At 37.6% G+C, this 19,101-nt stretch overlaps 5 protein-coding genes across 5 annotated transcripts; all 5 read right to left on the reverse strand.

The window, feature by feature from the left end:
• Positions 1–1,667: 1,667 nt before the first annotated feature.
• LOC137129246 (odorant receptor 131-2-like) lies at positions 1,668–2,570 on the reverse strand. Its single transcript, XM_067508190.1, has one exon. The coding sequence runs from the start codon at positions 2,568–2,570 to the stop codon at positions 1,668–1,670; it is 903 nt and encodes a 300-aa protein (XP_067364291.1).
• A 3,568-nt stretch (positions 2,571–6,138) lies between these two features.
• On the reverse strand, positions 6,139–7,038 carry LOC137129247 (odorant receptor 131-2-like). The gene has a single exon (XM_067508191.1). The coding sequence runs from the start codon at positions 7,036–7,038 to the stop codon at positions 6,139–6,141; it is 900 nt and encodes a 299-aa protein (XP_067364292.1).
• Positions 7,039–9,045: 2,007 nt separating this feature from the next.
• Positions 9,046–9,960, reverse strand: LOC137129248 (odorant receptor 131-2-like). Its single transcript, XM_067508192.1, has one exon. The coding sequence runs from the start codon at positions 9,958–9,960 to the stop codon at positions 9,046–9,048; it is 915 nt and encodes a 304-aa protein (XP_067364293.1).
• Positions 9,961–12,560: 2,600 nt separating this feature from the next.
• LOC137129108 (odorant receptor 131-2-like) lies at positions 12,561–13,487 on the reverse strand. The gene has a single exon (XM_067507970.1). It carries the CDS (start codon positions 13,485–13,487, stop codon positions 12,561–12,563), a length of 927 nt encoding a protein of 308 aa, XP_067364071.1.
• Positions 13,488–16,163: 2,676 nt separating this feature from the next.
• LOC137129093 (odorant receptor 131-2-like) lies at positions 16,164–17,093 on the reverse strand. The gene has a single exon (XM_067507937.1). It carries the CDS (start codon positions 17,091–17,093, stop codon positions 16,164–16,166), a length of 930 nt encoding a protein of 309 aa, XP_067364038.1.
• Between the last annotated feature and the right edge of the window lie 2,008 nt (positions 17,094–19,101).

Consider the following 19,101-nt stretch of genomic DNA (forward strand, 5'->3'; position numbering starts at 1 on the left):
ATCATCCCAACAGTGAAGTACAAGTCAAAATTCCTGCTGAACATCGTGCAGGAAGGGCTTGTTTTAGGTTATTTCATGCTACATAAGGTTCAACCAATGATTAAGACCCTCTTTCCATTACTTTTTCCACCATCACTTTGTATGTTTTGTGTGTTCATAAATAAAGACATGAAAGATCATGACTGTGTTTTTTCAGGAATTATAGAAATATTGTTTGTTTGTGACTTGGTAAAGAACAGATCACATGAACAATATTTTCAGAAATATCAGGAAACTGCAAATAAATTAGCTGCAACTAGTGATAAACTAGATGAGCTACTTCAAAGGGGCCAATCTTTATGCAGTCCCTTATTTTCAGTGTTACTATGACTGATAGGTCATGATAGGTGGACGATGACATCCACCTGATTTTATGTGTGGTTGTATTTTTGCATGGAAGAAAGCCTTTGTCCCCCGTCACTTACACTCCAGTGGGAAAACCATTACAGCAAAACTGCATATGGGACACTTTTGTAAAAGGACTTGCAACTGCAAACCTATTCTTTAAAACCCCTAATCATCATTCTACCACTATTAACCTATAAATTATTAATATAAACAATGGTAACATGTAGAATTGAGTAGATGTAAAATGTGGATGCCATAATAATTTAATACCAATCTCATCTCAGGCAAACTGTAAGAAAGGTGATAATTCTATGCTTTAAAAAAAAAAAATTAAATGCGGTTAAAGTGGATGGTAGAGTCAAACTGGAGTTCATGATATTAAGGAGTGGTTCTATTGTCTATTGGGCTATGTGAATGAAAAGCATGAAAAACTCAATATGCAATATGCAATTGCAGCATAAAAACAAATATCACAACTTGTTTGGATAAAAAAAAAATCAGCATATTACTAATAACTTTGAAACGTATAAACTCAAACCACTATTGCAAAACATTAAAAACTAAAAATATTGTTCACTGTTTTCAAACTAACTTATAAAACAGTATATGTGCTCCACCACAGTATCTACACCATAGTATTTATTTATTTTTTGCATAATGAACCACCACTTGATTTAATGCATTGCAGTATAATTTCCCCAAACACTTTCACCCTAATAATAAACACAGTAGATTTATCACCTGACTGAATTCATCGCAGAGCTGCTGTATTTAATGAGATTATACAGGTTAAGTGGACAGTGAGTGTACAGTTTTTCGTAAAGCATAGAAGAGCAAAAAAGGCTTCAAAAGTCTATAACACTTCTAATAAAAAGTACAAGTTAATACTTTTTTAATGCAATGTACAGCATTTTAAAAGCAAGCAAGCGTACTATGTGTGTCCCTATGGGATAAGCAGTACAATGATAGTTATAGTTTCCAGTATATTTGGAAACAGTCAATTTCACTCAATAACCCAACACAGCTTTTCGAAAAAAATAGCACCATGTTGAAACCGTAACTAAAAACAGAATGCACTGGCGGATCTCTTGAACCTATGTTTTATCCACAGTGAAACATAGGTTCATGAGAAAACGTTTTACACACAGCTGTGTTGTGTATAAAACCTATCTGAGTAGTATTGCAAATTTGAACAAGACCTGGTACTTTCACATCAGCAATAATATCAATGCTTGCAGATAGAGAGTTGTGCACGTACAGCAAACAAATTTAAATGTTTTCTAAATAACGTTTCTTTTATACAGGCCCAATGAGACAAAGTTTTTCAATGCATTTAAAAAACACTCATCTCTGAGGCCATAAATGAGAGGACTCAGACATTTTGGTGCAAGATAAAACATGATGTAGTTAATGTACCTGACATGTTTTAATGAACTAAAATAAGGATTAGCTTCTATGAACGGACACCACAGCTGGATGAGACAGAGCAGCAGCTGAAAACCATGAAGAACAACTGTTTTGAGCCCTTTTGTTGTTAACTTTTTATTTTCTCCCGATGCAGCTTTGGCCACTTTCATTATTTTAACATATGAGCAAACAATGATGATGCACATAATCAGGAACTGCAGTTGATAAACTGCTGTCCTAAGATGACTCTGCCATATGTCAAAGATCTCCATTGTGCATATATGATGTTGTTTGTAAAAGCCGAGGGGGGCTGATGCAAAGAAGATGGAGAAAATAACAATGCAGGGCACAGAGCTGAGGCCATGAATGATGAGGATACAATACACAGTCCTGCGAGTGGAGCACAGCTCTCCATGACGCAGGGGCATGCAAATGGCCACATAGCGCTCCAGGGTCATTGCAGTCAGAGTAACTGGTGTGACTGTACTATACAGATATACTGGAACAATGATAATGATACATAACCACATAGTGATGGTGATATTAAAAAGGCCCAACGTGAACAGTAAATCAGTAAGGAATAAGACGAAGCTATCTGACACTAACGTAACAGCAAATAAGATGTAGCGTGCAGTTCCATGGAAGAACGTCGTTTTTAAAAAGGTTATAATGAGTAAGAAGTTGATGCAAAGAAAAATCATTATCAGGACCTGCACAATGATGAGCTTGACATTGTTCTGAAAAAAATCACCAACCAATGAGTTGTTAGTAGCCATTCTCTTGATATCTGTGTAAAATGAGGTTCTTTTTACAAACCCGGTCTGTGTCCTTCTGCTGAGCTCAGTGCTGCCTTCTGTGAGATGACTGTGAGTGACTTTAAAGGTTACACTACATGGAACTTTGCCCAACACACTTCTGTTATTGCATTTGGTTCCTCTCCCTATTGGCTGATGTCATCTAATCCAATGTCTAAACCACTAAAGTCTCCTCTTTTCCCTAACTGCATTTACATGCACTTAAGTAACCAGGTAACCCATGGAAACCAGCTTTCTCAGGTAATGGAGGATCAGACTTTACATGATCAGTACACTGATGCTGTACAGCCGCCATCCAACAATCACAGCTTATGGTCATGGTTCAATTCCTGGCACCTGAACAAAATTCCTTAAACAATAAACTTGTTACTTAGAAACAAGTAACAAGGCTTTAAAAGGCATTAGAAATAAGTTATGGTATTAACCAATTATAGACTGGAAAAAAAAAACATCAAATGCCACTAAACTTTTATAAGGGTAAAACTGAAAATTCTAAAAGATGGTTAGGAGACGAACCATTAGATGTTGATGATCTTTATAATTGTACCTTTGAGTGTAAGCCTCCCAGTGTCCCTTTCATTCTCCTGAATCTGTTCCTAGATTTTGATTTTCCACTCAGTTACTGCTTTTATACAGAACCTGATCCTGGTTCAACCTCAATGGTCAACATTCACCTAGTCCCTGAAGTTGCCCCTCTAGCCAGGAGGTCTTCTGCACCAGAGCTCTTGTTTTTCATCTGGGAATAATAATTATTACAGTTTTGGTCTGTATGAGTCAAACAGGTGCAGAAAAACTTAAAAATAAATAAAGGGTATGTTTCTTTTTTTAGTATGAATTGTTCTGGATTTACAGTTTTATTCTACAAAAATAATATCGTGGGGTGGTCAGTGTGCACACACGGACAGACTGTGTCGTACGTCTCCATTTTCGATGTCATCGAGCATTTGTTTTTTTGCATATACATAGCAGTATGTATGTGCTCAGCATATTGGGCCTTCAAACATAACTTACAAAAATATTAATGCTACCATGAGCAGAAAATAAATTTACCCCAAATAGTGAAACTAAAATAAAATGAAATAATAAAATGTTTACAATCAATTTAAAGCCACAACCAAAAGCAACGTGCAAAATATCAGAAACAAAATACATGTTTTCATGAAAATAAATACATTAGTCAAATATTTCATATCTACAACATCATAACAAATATACACCAACAATGTCAAAAAGTGAGAACAAATACATTTAGCATTGCACAATCCTATAAACAGAGTAGCATGGGGTGGTCAGTATGAGCACACGGACAGACTCTCTCCTCTATATCCTACAGGAGACCAAACAGCCGTGTGGTATTGAAATTACATCTTACAAAAGCTCATCTTTTTGGTTTTTATTTTTTGGCGAACTAAAAGTGTTCACAATCTTTAACATGACAGAGTTAACTGCGCAATCCTTCCAACAAAAAAATATAACTTTTACAGCAGGCAGAATACACAAAACATCAGGGAATGTCAAGACGCACCTAACCATTTACGGATGCACAATGTTTGAGTGATTAAAAAAACATCCATCCCTGAGGCCATAAATTAGAGGACATAAAACATGATGTAATCAAAGGTCCTGACATTTGAAAAAAACTCAAATTACGTACAGCAGCTTCTATGAATGGACACAAAATCTGGTTAATATGCCTGTTATTGAAAGAAACTGCACATATAAAGCACAAAACTGTGAATCTAAATTGTCATATATTATTTAATTCAAACAAGCAACAGAGGCCTAGTTTTTCAGTGCCATCAGAAACCATTCAACTCTAAGGCCATGAATGAGAGGACTCAGACGTATTGGTGTAAGATACACATTATGTAGTTAATGTACTTGATATTTTCATAAAAAGTGTAATTAAATACAGCAACTTCTATGAATGAACACCACAGCTGGTTAAGGCAAAGGGGCATGGTGGTGGCCAAGTGCTCTTTCGGACTATTTTCCACAAGTTCCATAAAGATCTTCTCCGCAGATGCATATCTACATATCCATGTGCAGGTAAACTCTACATCTCCTGGCCCATCATTGCATTCATTCTTTGTTGTGGGTTTCTTGCAAAAAGTTTCATGTATGGGTCGTTTGCTGGGTCGTCTTTTGAACTTTTGAAATAAACCAAAAATACACATTCTTGGTGTCTTTGTTTAATGCGACTGTCTTTATTTACAAAAATTTATTTCACATTTTCTCTGAGGCTTAGAGGGGCCTTAGTGTAAAGAGGAAGAACAATCACAAACCTTAAAACAAACTACATCTGGGCACCTCACTATTGTTTAAAACACACTAGAACAAAAGTAATCCATTTCCTTTAGAACCCATCACCATTCAACCAAAAAGAAGATATGAACAATATAGAATAATGGCAGCATGCAGTGATCCAGAGGCTTTTCTCAGATTATCCTAGCAATTGTATGCATGGTTTAGCAACACTGTTTTCTAGAAACTACGTTCCTATATCACTAAACTGCAAATGGGATTAAATTTTTGTAGCAAACGTTTCGATGCCACATCTTTTTTGAATGAATGAAACGGTACTTTCATTGATGGAGAGGGAGCTGCCAGGATGTGGGTGGGAAAGGTGGTGGGCTTATAATGCACAGCAAGGCCAAGACAACTACGCAAGTTTGGTTCCTGAGTCTGGCTCCGGAGTCCTGTGTATGGTTTGATTCTGGCAAGAAAACCACTGACTATAAGGTTGGAGTAAGATTGAGGACTTGTTTAAAACTGATAAAACCCATTTTGAGTAAAACCACTGTTAGATTTTCCTTTATTACACAAGCCCTCTGTGTTCCCTATCCACCCACAATTATCAACCCTAAAATGCTTTAGTAATGCTGTAGTCAAACAAAATGGACACTGTACTGCAGGGTCGACTATTACGGCAGAAAACAAAACTGGATATTTTGCTACAAGATCGGATAATTTGGTGGACAAAGTACGCTGTCTGGTAACATTGCATTGATATGTTCTGTATCAACGTATTTGCAACTCGCCACTTACGTTGCATGACATCATATTGTCATAACAATGACAGGAATCACGTAGTGTGGTTGAAATTACATTTTCCAGGAAAAATTGCAGTTTAGTTGTATAGGAAAGTAATTTTTAGGAGACAGGGTTGGGTCTAGTTCTGATTTTTAGTTATACAGTAAATACCATGATGCAAATAATAATAAGCAGCAACTGAAGATATACAGTTTCAAACATAAGTATCCATGGTTTACAGTATATGTTACTTCAGAATTAAGAAAATTATCCAGTTTATTACTATGAAGGCTAATACAGTGTATTTCCCTGGTGAAACCCTAACTCCCCTTCACTGATAACTGCCAAGAACCCGACTGAATATGACTACAATGTTATACAGGACCTGTTACACACTGTAGGTAGCTGGACTGAGACTATGGAAAAACAGAGGGCTAATACCTTTGAACAGGAAAAATATGCCCTAACAGAGCAAAAACGTATCTAGTTACTCAAATCAAATTTCTTTTATGCCGCAAGACTTTTTCAGTGCATTAAAAAAAGATTCATCTCTGAGGCCATAAATGAGAGGACTCAGACATTTTGGTGCAAGATAAAACATCAGGTAGTTAAAGTACCTGACATTTTCAAATAAATCAGCATCAGTTATAGTAGCTTCTATGAACGGACACCACAGTTGTGTGAGACAAAGGATCAGCTGAAAACCATGAAGAACAACAGTTTTGAGCCCTTTTGCTGATAGATTTTTGCCCTCTCCTGATGCAGCTTTGGCCACTTTAAGTATTTTAATGTATGAGAAAACAATAATGATAAACATGATGAGGCACTGGATTTGATAAATTGCTGTCCTAAGACGATTCTGCCATGTATTAAAACTAAATATCTCCGCTGCACATAGAAGATGTTGTTTGTAAAAGCTAAGAGAGGCTGATGCAAAGAAGGTACAGAAGATAACAATGCTAGGCACCGAGCTGAGGCCATGAATGATGAGGATACAATACACAGTCCTGCGAGTGGAGCACAGCTCTCCATGACGCAGGGGCATGCAAATGGCCACATAGCGCTCCAGGGTCATTGCAATCAGAGTAACTGGTGTGACTGTAGTATAGAGAACTACAGGAACAGAGATAATGATACATAACCACACATGGATGGTGATATTGTGATTGACCAAGATTAACATAATATCCGACAGGAATAACAACAAGCTATCTGACAGTAATGTAACAGCAAACAGAATGTAACGTGCGGTTCCATGAAAGCACCTCTTTTTAAAAAAGGTCATAATCAGCAACAAATTTATGCAAAGAAAAATCATTGTCAGGACTTGGGCAATAATGAGGTATTTCTTTTGCAGCAAGAAATCACCGCTAACCAGTGAGTTGTTAGCAGCCATTTCTATGGTGTTATAGACATTGTTCAAAGGGGCCCTTCCTGTGTTGGTCAATGGAGATTTACAAATACTTGTAACACTTTCTCATAAATGCAACTATTTTAATACAGCACCTTCCATAAGTGCCATTACTGTATCTGTGAAAGGAAAATAACACTGTTTTCACAAAACTGTAACAGTGAAGCTTCATAATGTAAATGCTAAGGTTTTGATAGAACACTTTACCAAGTCCTCCATGATGCTCCAGAGATGGACGTTTTCCACTGAGCTCTTTGCAGCCTCCTAAAAGAGGGCCTTTAAAGGTTACAACATCTAAGAATAACCCCACAGTTATGTCATGCACTTGCCCGTCATTAGCTTAAGTCATATATTACAATGTCCCATTCACCACAACTGGCTCATTATAATGCAAATATTCCCACTGGATCTCTTAACTGTCAGACTGAACCCAGACACTCTAAGGACAAAACTGATTTTCTACCACTTCACTTCAGCTTCTCATTTTTATGTTCGCTACCCAAATCTCAAGTTGATGGTTGTAATGTAGAACAATTGGTAAAATGACCACCTTAACCTGGCATCAATCTCCCAGTCCCATGCTCCCTCACAACAACACTCTGAGTTACAAGAACTTCTTTAAAAGGATGACTTGTCTGATGAAGACAAACTGAACTCATTTGTTGATACACTCACCTGACTCATTCCCTCACACAGCTACACAACTAGTTCTCACTTTGATAGATAATGTGCAAACTACAAAACAACATGTTCCACTAAAGTCACACGCCTTTTTAGGGGCCATAGTACTTAGGGTGAGAGGTGAAAGAGCAAGTCAGGTGATGTTGACAGCAACAAAGGTCATGTAGGAAGGAGGTTTGGGTGGATAGATGGATTGACAACATTTTGGACTTTAATACAGGACAACTAATGGTTGATCAGCCTCTAGCCTGCATCCCATGTGGCTTGATACTCGTGATTCTCTGACATGATCATGTCTCTGGGGAGAGCTGTGCTCGCTGTCAGCTCCTGGGTGCCTGGCCTTACAGGCATACATCGATAAGGCCCTGCCAGCAGGAACTTTTCAGCAGAGGGAGGCCTTGGCCCCTGCATTGACCACCGAGGGTTGAATCAAATAACCTTTGAGAACCATTAAGAAGCCCAGGACAAAGCTGGCTCTTCTTACCAGCTTGTTTAGTCTCTTCCTGTCCCAGTCGGTGCTGCCCGTACCTTAGCAGATGATGTAGCGTAGTGGATAGCTAAGGCTACCAAGGAATCATTTCCCCTAAATCAGGAAACTGGCAGCCTGTTTTATGGGTCCTTATCCATTTTGAAGACTGCAATTGCTGTGGCAGTAAGACTACACCCACCCAGCCCATAAAGAATACACTTGACCTTCATCTCACATCTGAAACCTGTCTCTCAAAATAACCTTGCCATTAGAGCTGGACCTTTTCAAAACTGTCTGCATGTTCAGTCTCTGTAAGGCTGTTATAGAAGCTAATAACCTGTCATTTTAGGCGACCTGGGGGCTGGGATAATTGACCTGGTTTTACCCATCATGTCTGCGCCCCTGGCATTGTTTTTATAGCTGGAATTGTTTCTACTGTTAATATACACCATTAAAGATGTATCTTTAATATAAGTTATAGAGGACACAGCACATTGTTCTAATTTTTTTAAAGCTTTCAACCAACAGAGTTAGACACATTTCCCAAAATTTCAGGGTAATTATTGCTAAATCTGCCCTTTCACCATGAGACTTAACAGAGGAAACACTGTTTAGAGAAACAGAAATACAAACATTGACAGCACTGAATTTTATAACATGCATAAATTAAATCTCAATAAGTTATAAGCAATGTGAAACAATGTTTGTAAGAATGACAGAGGACAAGAATTCAACTTTTTAATATCCATCTCTTGCATGATCCAGTAAAAATCTAGCTATTATGTCTGTTATTGAAAGAAACTGCACATATAAAGAAAAAAAAAAACTATAAATCTAAATAGTCATATATTATTTAATTTAAACAAGCCAAGGGAGGCATACTTTTTCAGTGCCATAAAAAAACACTCATCTCTGATGCCATAAATGAGAGGACTCAGACATTTGGGAGCAAGATAAAACAGTAAGTAGTTCATGTACTTGATATTTTCATATACGCTAAAATTAAATACAGCAACTTCTATGAATGGACACCACAGCTGGATGAGACAAAGCAGCAGCTGAAAACCATGAAGAACAACTGTTTTAAGCCCTTTTGTTGTTAACTTTTTGTCCTCACCTGATGCAGCTTTGGCCACTTTCAATATTTTTACATATGAAACAACGATGATGCAAAACATGATCAAGCACTGGATTTGATAAATAACCGATCTAAGAAGACTCTGCCACATTTCAAATGAAAACATCTCGACTGCACATGTGTGATATTGATTGTAAAAGCTAAAGGAAGCCGATGCAAAGAAGATGGAGAAAATAACAATGCAGGGCACAGAGCTGAGGCCATGAATGATGAGGATACAATACACAGTCCTGCGAGTGGAGCACAGCTCTCCATGACGCAGGGGCATGCAAATGGCCACATAGCGCTCCAGGGTCATTGCAGTCAGAGTAACTGGTGTGACTGTAGTATAGAGAAGTACCAGAACAGAGATAATGACACACAACCACACATGGATGGTGATATTAAAATTAAAAAAGATAACAAGGATATCTGACAAAAATAACAACAAGCTATCGGACAGCAGTGTTAGAGCAAATAACATGTATCGTGTAGTAACATGGAAGCACTTGTTTTTAAAAAAGGTTAGAATGAGTAACACGTTGATGCAAAAAAAAATCAGTATCAGGACCTGCACAACAATGAGCTTGACTTTTCGCAGCAAGAAATCACCACTAACCACTGAGTTGTTAGCAGCCATTTATCCTGAAATCTGAGTCTGTCAAGAAAATGTTTACAAAATCATACCAACATAGCAGTTGACCAAACCTGTCGTGCTTGGTTCTCTGCAGCCTTCTGCTATGTGACAAGCAGTGTCACAAATTACACCAAGGTTTGACAAATAACACCAAAAGAAACTTTGCCCACAGCAATTGTGCACGTCTCAACTGGCTCCTTGTCAATATGAAGTCCCCCTGCAGATATCTGAGCTCCTTAGTTTAATTCTCAGGTTGATCCCTGTCACTCTTGGGATGAAACTCCTTTCAGCCACTTGAATCTCCAATGTCATTGTTTTGTTTACTACCCGAAGCTTGTGACTAAAGCTTGTGAAAAAAGTCAAAACAACTGCCTGTCTATCTCACTCAATGCCCCTTAACTCTTTCAAAGGAGGATTTGGAGGTGCTCTCATCCCAGTCTCTTAGAACATGATCAAACAAATCACTCAGGTGTATAACCCACCAACCAAACAATGCTTTGTTGCAGACATATCTGATTAGGTGGTAAAAGGAGTTTGATGGGCTTCTATTTTCACCCCCTTAAAAAGGAAACATATGCAGGTTCACCTCTGTTGCTGACATTTACAAAATTGTGCAAGTCTGTTGCACCGCAGTCTCCACAATCCTGGTGGATTTTGTCAGTTTTGTCAGAAACTGGCTGGTGGCCCATACAGTTGAAATGGCAATACAGATGTGCAAAATCCTATATAGGACCTGCCTGAAGGCTCCAGAGACACTTGCCACTATCACTTTCACAGGTGAAGGGCTTTGATATACAGAACCAATCTTCTCCAACAATTCATCAATTCCCCGGTATGGAGTATGCATCAAAATGAAACACGTTGAGCTTATGAAACTCAATGCAGATTTAAAATGGAACCATCATTCTTGAAAAAAACAACATCACTCTGAATTGTATTGCTCAATCACTACCAATGACAACATGGCCTCCACCTCCTTCGGAAGCATTTCCACTAGCTGCTGTGCTAGAAGAGTGTGTTGGCATATGTTGGCAGGAACTGCAGGAATATGTTCTAGTCTTTAAGTCTTTATGAAAAAGGAATATACTATTTGAGAAAACAATTAATGGCTTTACTAAGCAAGATAATGGAGTAAAATGATACACCCACACATTTTAAATATGCACTAAAACAACATTTAATATGAAGACAGTGCTCAGTGTAACATCTAAATTATATTTTTTACCTCCTCTTACAGTCATGTGACTCACTATGTGCTGAAAAGTAGGCTGCTAATATGCAATGATATCAAATGAAAAACCATTATTTATGATTATTTATGATTTTTATGATATTCGGTGATATTTTGAAATACAATTTCTAGTAGTAAGAATGTGATTGTATATATCTTTAATAAGCATGCTGACTAGTAAGAATACACTTTTGACTAGGAGAAATTCTATCATAAATATCTAAAATGTGGTTACAGATAGGAGTGTGGCATGAATAAAAACGCGCTTTGATGGATTATTGTCTGCATTTTGATTTGGCACGTTTTTATGCCAGATACCCTTCCTGATACCCTCCCCAATTTCTACCGGGGTTGGACCGGCACTGCACAGCTGGGGATGGGAATGGGCTGTTGTGCCACAAATTAAAAACAAATGGAGGAACATTTCACAACTAATTAGGTTAATTGGTCAGTAACACGACTGGGTATAAAAGGAGCATTTCACAGAGGCCTCTCTAATGTAAAGATGGGCAGTGGTTCCTTAAAAATGTTTCTTAACATAAAATTTCGAAGACCTTGAAGATCCCACCATCTCATCAAAAGATTCAAAGAATCAGGAGGAACCTTTATGCGCAAGGGACAAGGCTGAAGGTCAGAACTGGATGTGCGAGATCTTTGGGCATTCAGGTGGCACTGCATTAAAAACAGGCATTATTTTCTATTGGACATCACTACATGGGCTCCAGAAATCACTGAAATATGGGTTGATGAGATTTGCAAATCATTGCATAATGTTTTTATTTACGTTTTACTCATCATCCCAAATTCTACACGGGTGCTGGTCAAATAATTAGAATATCTTCACAAAGTTGATGTTTTCACTAATTACATTCAAGAAGTGAAACTTGTATAATGTATACATTCATTCCACACAGACTGATATATTTCAAGTGTTTATTTCTTTTAATTTTGATGATTATAACTGACAACTAATGAAAACCAAATTCAGTATCTCAAAAAATTAGAATATTACTTAAGACCAATTCAAAGAAAGGATCACTATTTTAGAAAATGCACATATTTTAATTCAATTATTCGATTAATTAAATTATGCATTTTTAATTTGAAAGTATTCAATGTAAAGACTAACTTATATTTTAAGTGTTTCCACAATCACATGATTGCAAGCTGCTAATATGCAGTGATATTAAATATTAAAACAATTAAAGGATGAAAAAATATAGATAGTGTGGGTGTGTTAGTGTTGTGTTAGAATGTACAGGGGATACGATAGGAACAACACACATATATTTGAAGATGGCAAAATACTTAATACAAAACATTTTTGTAGTAAAGACACATTAAAAATGACTCACTAATTTCCATTAGTGAGTCAAAATGAATTGGACTTTTTCTTGTATAAGCCACAGAGAACATAGGATTTCAGTGCTAGTAAAAACTTGTCATCTCTGAGGCCATAAATGAGAGGACTCAAACATCTTGGAGCAAGAATAAAAGTGACATAATTAAAGTACCTGACATTAATAAATAATGTCACATTAATCTCAAGGACTGCAGCTTCAATGAGTGGGCACCAGAGCTGAATGAGACAGAGCAACAGCTGGAAAGCATGAAGAACCACAGTTCTCACTCCTTTCCATGATGACTTCTTATTCTCCCCTGATGCTGATTTGGCCACTTTCATTATTTTAACATAGGAGAAAACAATAGCAATAAACATGACCAAGAAGTAGAACTGACACATGGCTGACCTAATATGACCCTGCCAGCTGTACAATATGAAGATTTCCACAGAGCATACTCTGGCCTGGGTATAGAAGCTGCGTGATGCAGACGCAAAAAAGATGGAGAGAAAAACAAGGCAGGGAACAAAGCTGAGGCCATGAATGATGAGGATGCAATGCAGAGCTCTGAGTGTGGAGCACAGCTCTCCATGACGCAGGGGCATGCAAATGGCCACATAGCGCTCCAGGGTCATTGCAGTCAGAGTAACTGGTGTGACAAATGTGTACAGAGACAAAACAATATATATACTGATACACAACCACATTTGTATGATACAACGAAAATAGCTTAGAATGAGCAGGATATCAGTCATGATTAAACAGAGACAATCAGACACTAATATAAGAGCAAATAAGATGTAGCGCATGGTTCTGTAGAAGAAATCCTTCAATAAAAGAGTTGTGATAAGCAACAAGTTGATGCAAAGGAAAACAGAAACAAAAATCTGAACCAAAATCATTCGATCATTAATCGTGTACATTAAAGATTCACCAATCAGTGAGTTATTGGCCATTTTTCTCTGTTGTAGCTAATTGTACAATTGTTTCAGAGACTGGCACAGTTACAGTAGCTCTACTTGTAACCCACATATGACCAAACTGTGACTGACATCTAATCCAAAATATTCAGACAATTCACATGGCCACGTTGTTTTGTGGCAAATTCACAGCTGTAGCACGTGGGACTTATTTTGTAGAAATATGAAAAATGTGAGAAAAATGTGACATGTACCTGAAATAAGTGAAGACTATAAACTAGTCATCAGGCTCCAGACTATACATCCTGCAGTATGTGAGTGACAGGATGAATGAACATCTTCGGTGTAGCTTTATGAGAGGAGGCTTCACAGAGGCACCAATAGCACAAGGGAAGCATCAAATGAGCATTTAGTCAAAACAATGTTGTCATGGCAAACAAAACCTCACAGGTCACAGTAACTGTAGTTACAAACTTCATGTGTTGGAGAGAAAACTTACTTATAACAGGCAGGACTTCGCCAATAATGGCTGGGTTGTGTTCAAGGTTACTTTTTTCCACATCTATAGTGTTGAAAGTCTTCTGTGATTAGGTTTTAGGCATCACATTATAAGTAGGCACCAGAAATACTGTGAGACTGTGAGAAATTCGTTCCTAAAAATACTGCTGTATTCACAAAAACATGATGTTATCTTACAAGACCAGATAAGGCATTTCATTGCAAATTACCAATAGATTCCATCCATTCATTATCTGCAATGACTTATCTCGTTCAGGGTGACAGGGGGGCTGGAGCCTGTCCCAGCTGTCATTGGGTGAGAGGCAGGGAACATCCTGGACAGGTCCTCAGTCTATCTCAGGGCCAACACAGAGAGACAATCATTCACACTCACGATCACACCTACGGACAATTTAGAGTCACCAAAGAACCTGACGTGCATGTCTGTGGCTGGAGAAATAATATGCAAGCACGGTGAGAACATGCAAACTGCACACAGAAAGGCTAAAGCTGGCCAAGGATTCAAACCAGGGACCTTCTAGCCATGAGGCAGCAGCACTAACCACTCCACCACCATGCTGCCCAACAATAACCTTTCATTAAGCTAATAGAAACAGGGGTTGCAATTACATTTTCAACTAAATATATTTGTGTTTACAGTTTAGGTGTAGGGAAATATTTTTGAGGTCATAGTGTTGGGTGGATTGTCAAGTGCTCAGGAGCAAATGTTTGTTTTATTTCTGTTTCAGTGATATTTACAGTAGCAGGGGAACTCACCACTGCAGAGCGGCTGTTAGTTTGGCATTGTGTTTTTGCCGAGGTTAAATCCTGTTCAGCTCTTCCTGATGACAAGCGACAAACACATCACTTCAATAGCAGTGGTGGATGAAAGTACTCAAAAACTGTACTTAAGTAAAACCACAAGTACAAAAACAAAAAACGCACTCCATTAGAAGCACCAACTGCCATTTTTACTTAAGTTAAAGTAAGTACAATATATATATTTTTTTCTCTCTGTCCCTTTTTTTGGACCAAAATTGCTTAATGTTTGGGGGGGGGCTAATTATTGTAATAGACATAAATGATGGCTTAAAGATGTTTTAGCTTTATGATATAATGCTTTTTTCAGTTTTATTTCCAAACTACTTATGTTGGAACATCACATAGTGACAGTAACAGCCTATCTAACAGCACTGTCATTTCAAGAATCAAGAATAAATCACTGAAACAACCACTGATAAAATGGAGGTTTATCAACTTTTACCTGTGAGCGATACAGTGAGGAAGCAGACCTACACCCCTCACACTGGAGCCAACTAACAAACTAAGATTTGCAAAACAAAACAAAAACAAAACAATGAAGACAATCGTCATAAGAGGCATCAGTTTGGATGTTTATTCAAAAGTGACATTTTTAAAGTTGTTCATTTAATAACCGAATGATTTCACTATTATCACCAAGATATTATGCTCATGCTTTAAGGTTATCTGCAGTTAAAAATGTTAGAGCAACTTAAATTACCCACAAACCAATAGAGGTCTTACTGTTGATGCCATGTACTCATACGTTACTATGGTAACATGATATTAACCCTAGATGTGACTATCATATCTGAAGAATATAAAGAAATTTGATTTGATTTGTACAGATATCGTGGTCACGTTAAAAGATGTTTCGGGGGGGTCTGATTCAAGGGTCTAAGGACTGATTGATTTCATAATATTAATTAATTTGCATTTGTGTGGATGTTAGGCCCATTGAATTGCCATTGTGTTTGAAAGGTGTTATGTAGATCACAGGTCTGTAGGGTTAGAAACAAAAGTAAAAATAATACAGTCCTGAAAGCAGCTTTTTGAAGCCATGCTGATCAGCAAACAACAGCGTGTGTGTACATGGCACAAACTGTAATGTTACATTCTGGTCTTTAAACCTTATGTGGGGGTCTCCACAAAAAACAAGCTTTGGGTTTATTAAGCCAGAGGCTGCAGTGTAAAAATAAATCTGCACATTTAAACTGTGCAATAAAACAGCATTTAATTTGAAAACAATACTCAATGAAACAACTAAATGATATTTGTTAACTGCTTGTACAATCACATGACTGACCACGTGCTGAAAGGTAGGCTGCAAATGTGAAGTGTGATATTTCTTTTTAGTAAAGACACATTAAAACATATTTTTCATAGTGTAAAATGACAAATTGAATTAGACTATCAAAATAAATTGGACTGTTTCTTGTAAAAGCCACAGAGAACATAGGATTTCAGTCCTAGTAAAAACTTGTCATCTCTGAGGCCATAAATGAGAGGACTCAAACATCTTGGAGCAAGAATAAAAGTGACATAATTAAAGTACCTGACATTAATAAATAATGTCACATTAATCTCAAGGACTGCAGCTTCAATGAATGGGCACCAGAGCTGGATGACACAGAGCAACAGTTGGAAAGCATGAAGAACCACAGTTCTCACTCCTTTCCACGATGACTTCTTATTCTCCCCTGATGCTGATTTGGCCACTTTCATTATTTTAACATAGGAGAAAACCATAGTAATAAACATGACCAAGAAGTAGAACTGACACATGGCTGACCTAATATGACCCTGCCAGCTGTACAATATGAAGATTTCCACAGAGCATACTCTGGCCTGGGTATAGAAGCTGTGTGATGCAGACGTAAAAAAGATGGAGAGAAAAACAAGGCAGGGAACAAAGCTGAGGCCATGAATGATGAGGATGCAATGCAGAGCTCTGAGTGTGGAGCACAGCTCTCCATGGTGCAGGGGCATGCAAATGGCCACATAGCGCTCCAGGGTCATTGCAGTCAGAGTAACTGGTGTGACAAATGTGTACAGAGACAAAACAATATATATACTGATACACAACCACATTTGTATGATACAACGAAAATAGCTTAGAATGAGCAGGATATCAGTCATTAGTAAAAAGAGACAATCAGACACTAATACAACAGCAAATAAGATGTAGCGCATGGTTCTGTAGAAGAAATCCTTCAATAAAAGAGTTGTGATAAGCAACAAGTTGATGCAAAGGAAAACGGAAACAAAAATCTGAACCAAAATCACTCGATCATTAATCGTGTAGATTAAAGATTCACCAATCAGTGAGGTATTGGCCACCATATTGTCTCTGTTTCAGACACTGGCACACTTAATTTATAGTAGTTCTACATTTACTCCAGATGTGAAAAATTGTGTTTGACAATATAATTTAAAATATTTGCACAAGTCAGATTACCAAATTCTTTCAATGAATCTCTATTCAGATAGATTTATGTGAACAGGTGGAATTTATGTTCCAGAAACAAGCACAATGCACATTAGCCTGGTGTCACATGCACTTAAAGTTAAAGGATGAGCATCAACTAGTAAACAAGCACGCGACTCAGATTCCCCATCCTGCAGTCATATGGCACTTCTGCTGAAGTGTGTGTGTCCATATGAGAGAAGACTTTATAGAGGACACAACCACCTATCGCAAGGGGATCACTTAGTAAACATTTCATCAAAACCGCACTGTGAAGAACTAACTTTCCAAAAAATGTATTGGACATATTGTGTTTATTCACTGTAAAAAGAATTACAGTATCTTGCAGGATTCTTTTTAGAGATATTTATTATGTTGAAGTTACAGTTCTATTCAAATTTCAGAAGTTACTTGGCAACTTGAGTTTCCAGTAAACAGCTGTTAATATTCCACAGTACTATATGTTGTTGTAAGATGTTTTAACAATTCTATTGTTAATAAATGAATCAAAGAATAACATTCACTTAGGAACTCATCCCAAATCCTAAATCTTTCAAATGCTACATATGGGAATTACAGCCAGATGCAATGACATATACATTCAAACTGCTTCACAATCCAATATTATCAGTATTTAAATGTAATTTCCATTATGTACAGTAAGAAAACAACTTGCCTGTAATTTTACATTATGCTGTGAAAACTGTAAAGAAAGATGCTACTGTAATTTTTGGAGCCCTACTGCATTGCACTATACAGGTAAACTTGAAACAATAAATGAATATCAATTTTAACGTAGAATTTACAGTTATCTGTTACAGTGTCCTCTCAGTTATAAACCTCATATGCAAAAGACCTCATTAACCCTCAGTAACCATAGATACTAAGTTTGTTTTTGAAGACAAAACCTACTAATAATACACACCTACTGCACCCATGGGATTCGTAGTTTTAGTTCAAAGGTATATTTTAGGGATGAGCTCTTCTGACGAGAAGTGTGAATGGATCCTCTTTACTGCTGGAAGATACAGAGAGGCAAGATGGAATAACTGCTTAAATAAAGAGACAGTAGTGCATACAAAAAGTGTAGAACTCTAGCAAAGTTTAAAAAAAGAGTTGGCGAAAGGGATGTTCAAACATATCCAAATACCAGCTCGATCAAATTTTAAAGAGGTCTTGTTAAGCTGGGTGTCAATATTACCCATAGCTTGAGCTTAATGTGTGTTTATATGCCGACTGTGAGTGAACATTTTTTTCCAAAGAGCACATGGATCCAAATCCTGGTGACTGTTGAGAGATGACAGTTCTTGAATAGTACTGCATCTCCTACTTAAACTTTGATAGATATTGGCTAAACCGAGAAACGCTGTAGCTGCTGTTATCTGAACATAATAGAAATATGTGTTTATATTGTGTTGAAATATCTGTTGTATGATAAAAGAGTATCAGCAAGAATGAAAGGAAAGGTGTTCAAGACGGTGGTGAGACCATCGATGTTGTTCGGCTTAGAGACAGTGGCACTGAAGAAAAGACAGGAGGCAGAGCTGGAGGTAGCAGAGCTTAAGATGTTGAGGTTCTCTTTGGGAGTGACGAGGATGGACAGGATCAGGAATGAGGACACCAGAGGGACCGTTCATGTTGATGTTTCGGAAATAAAGTCAGAGGCCAGATTGAGGTGGTTTGGACATGTTCAGAGAAGAAATTGTGATTATATCAGTAGAAGGATGCTGAGGTTGGAGCTGCCAGGCAGGAGGTCTAGAGGAAGACCAAAGAGGAGATGTATGGATGTAGTGAGGGAGGACATGAAGTTAGTTGGTGTGAGTGAAGAGGATGCAGAGGATAGAGTTAGATGGAGGCACATGATTCGCTGTGGCGACACCTGAA

The sequence above is a fragment of the Channa argus genome, chromosome 6 (assembly GCF_033026475.1).
Source record: "Channa argus isolate prfri chromosome 6, Channa argus male v1.0, whole genome shotgun sequence".
Taxonomy (NCBI): domain Eukaryota; kingdom Metazoa; phylum Chordata; class Actinopteri; order Anabantiformes; family Channidae; genus Channa; species Channa argus.

Excerpts from the sequence above, each read along its gene's own strand:
- LOC137129247 (XM_067508191.1), bottom strand. The coding sequence starts at position 7,038 with ATGGCTGCTAACAACTCACTGGTTAGCGGTGATTTCTTGCTGCAAAAG.
- LOC137129248 (XM_067508192.1), bottom strand. The coding sequence starts at position 9,960 with ATGGCTGCTAACAACTCAGTGGTTAGTGGTGATTTCTTGCTGCGAAAA.
- LOC137129108 (XM_067507970.1), bottom strand. The coding sequence starts at position 13,487 with ATGGCCAATAACTCACTGATTGGTGAATCTTTAATGTACACGATTAAT.
- LOC137129093 (XM_067507937.1), bottom strand. The coding sequence starts at position 17,093 with ATGGTGGCCAATACCTCACTGATTGGTGAATCTTTAATCTACACGATT.
- LOC137129246 (XM_067508190.1), bottom strand. The coding sequence starts at position 2,570 with ATGGCTACTAACAACTCATTGGTTGGTGATTTTTTTCAGAACAATGTC.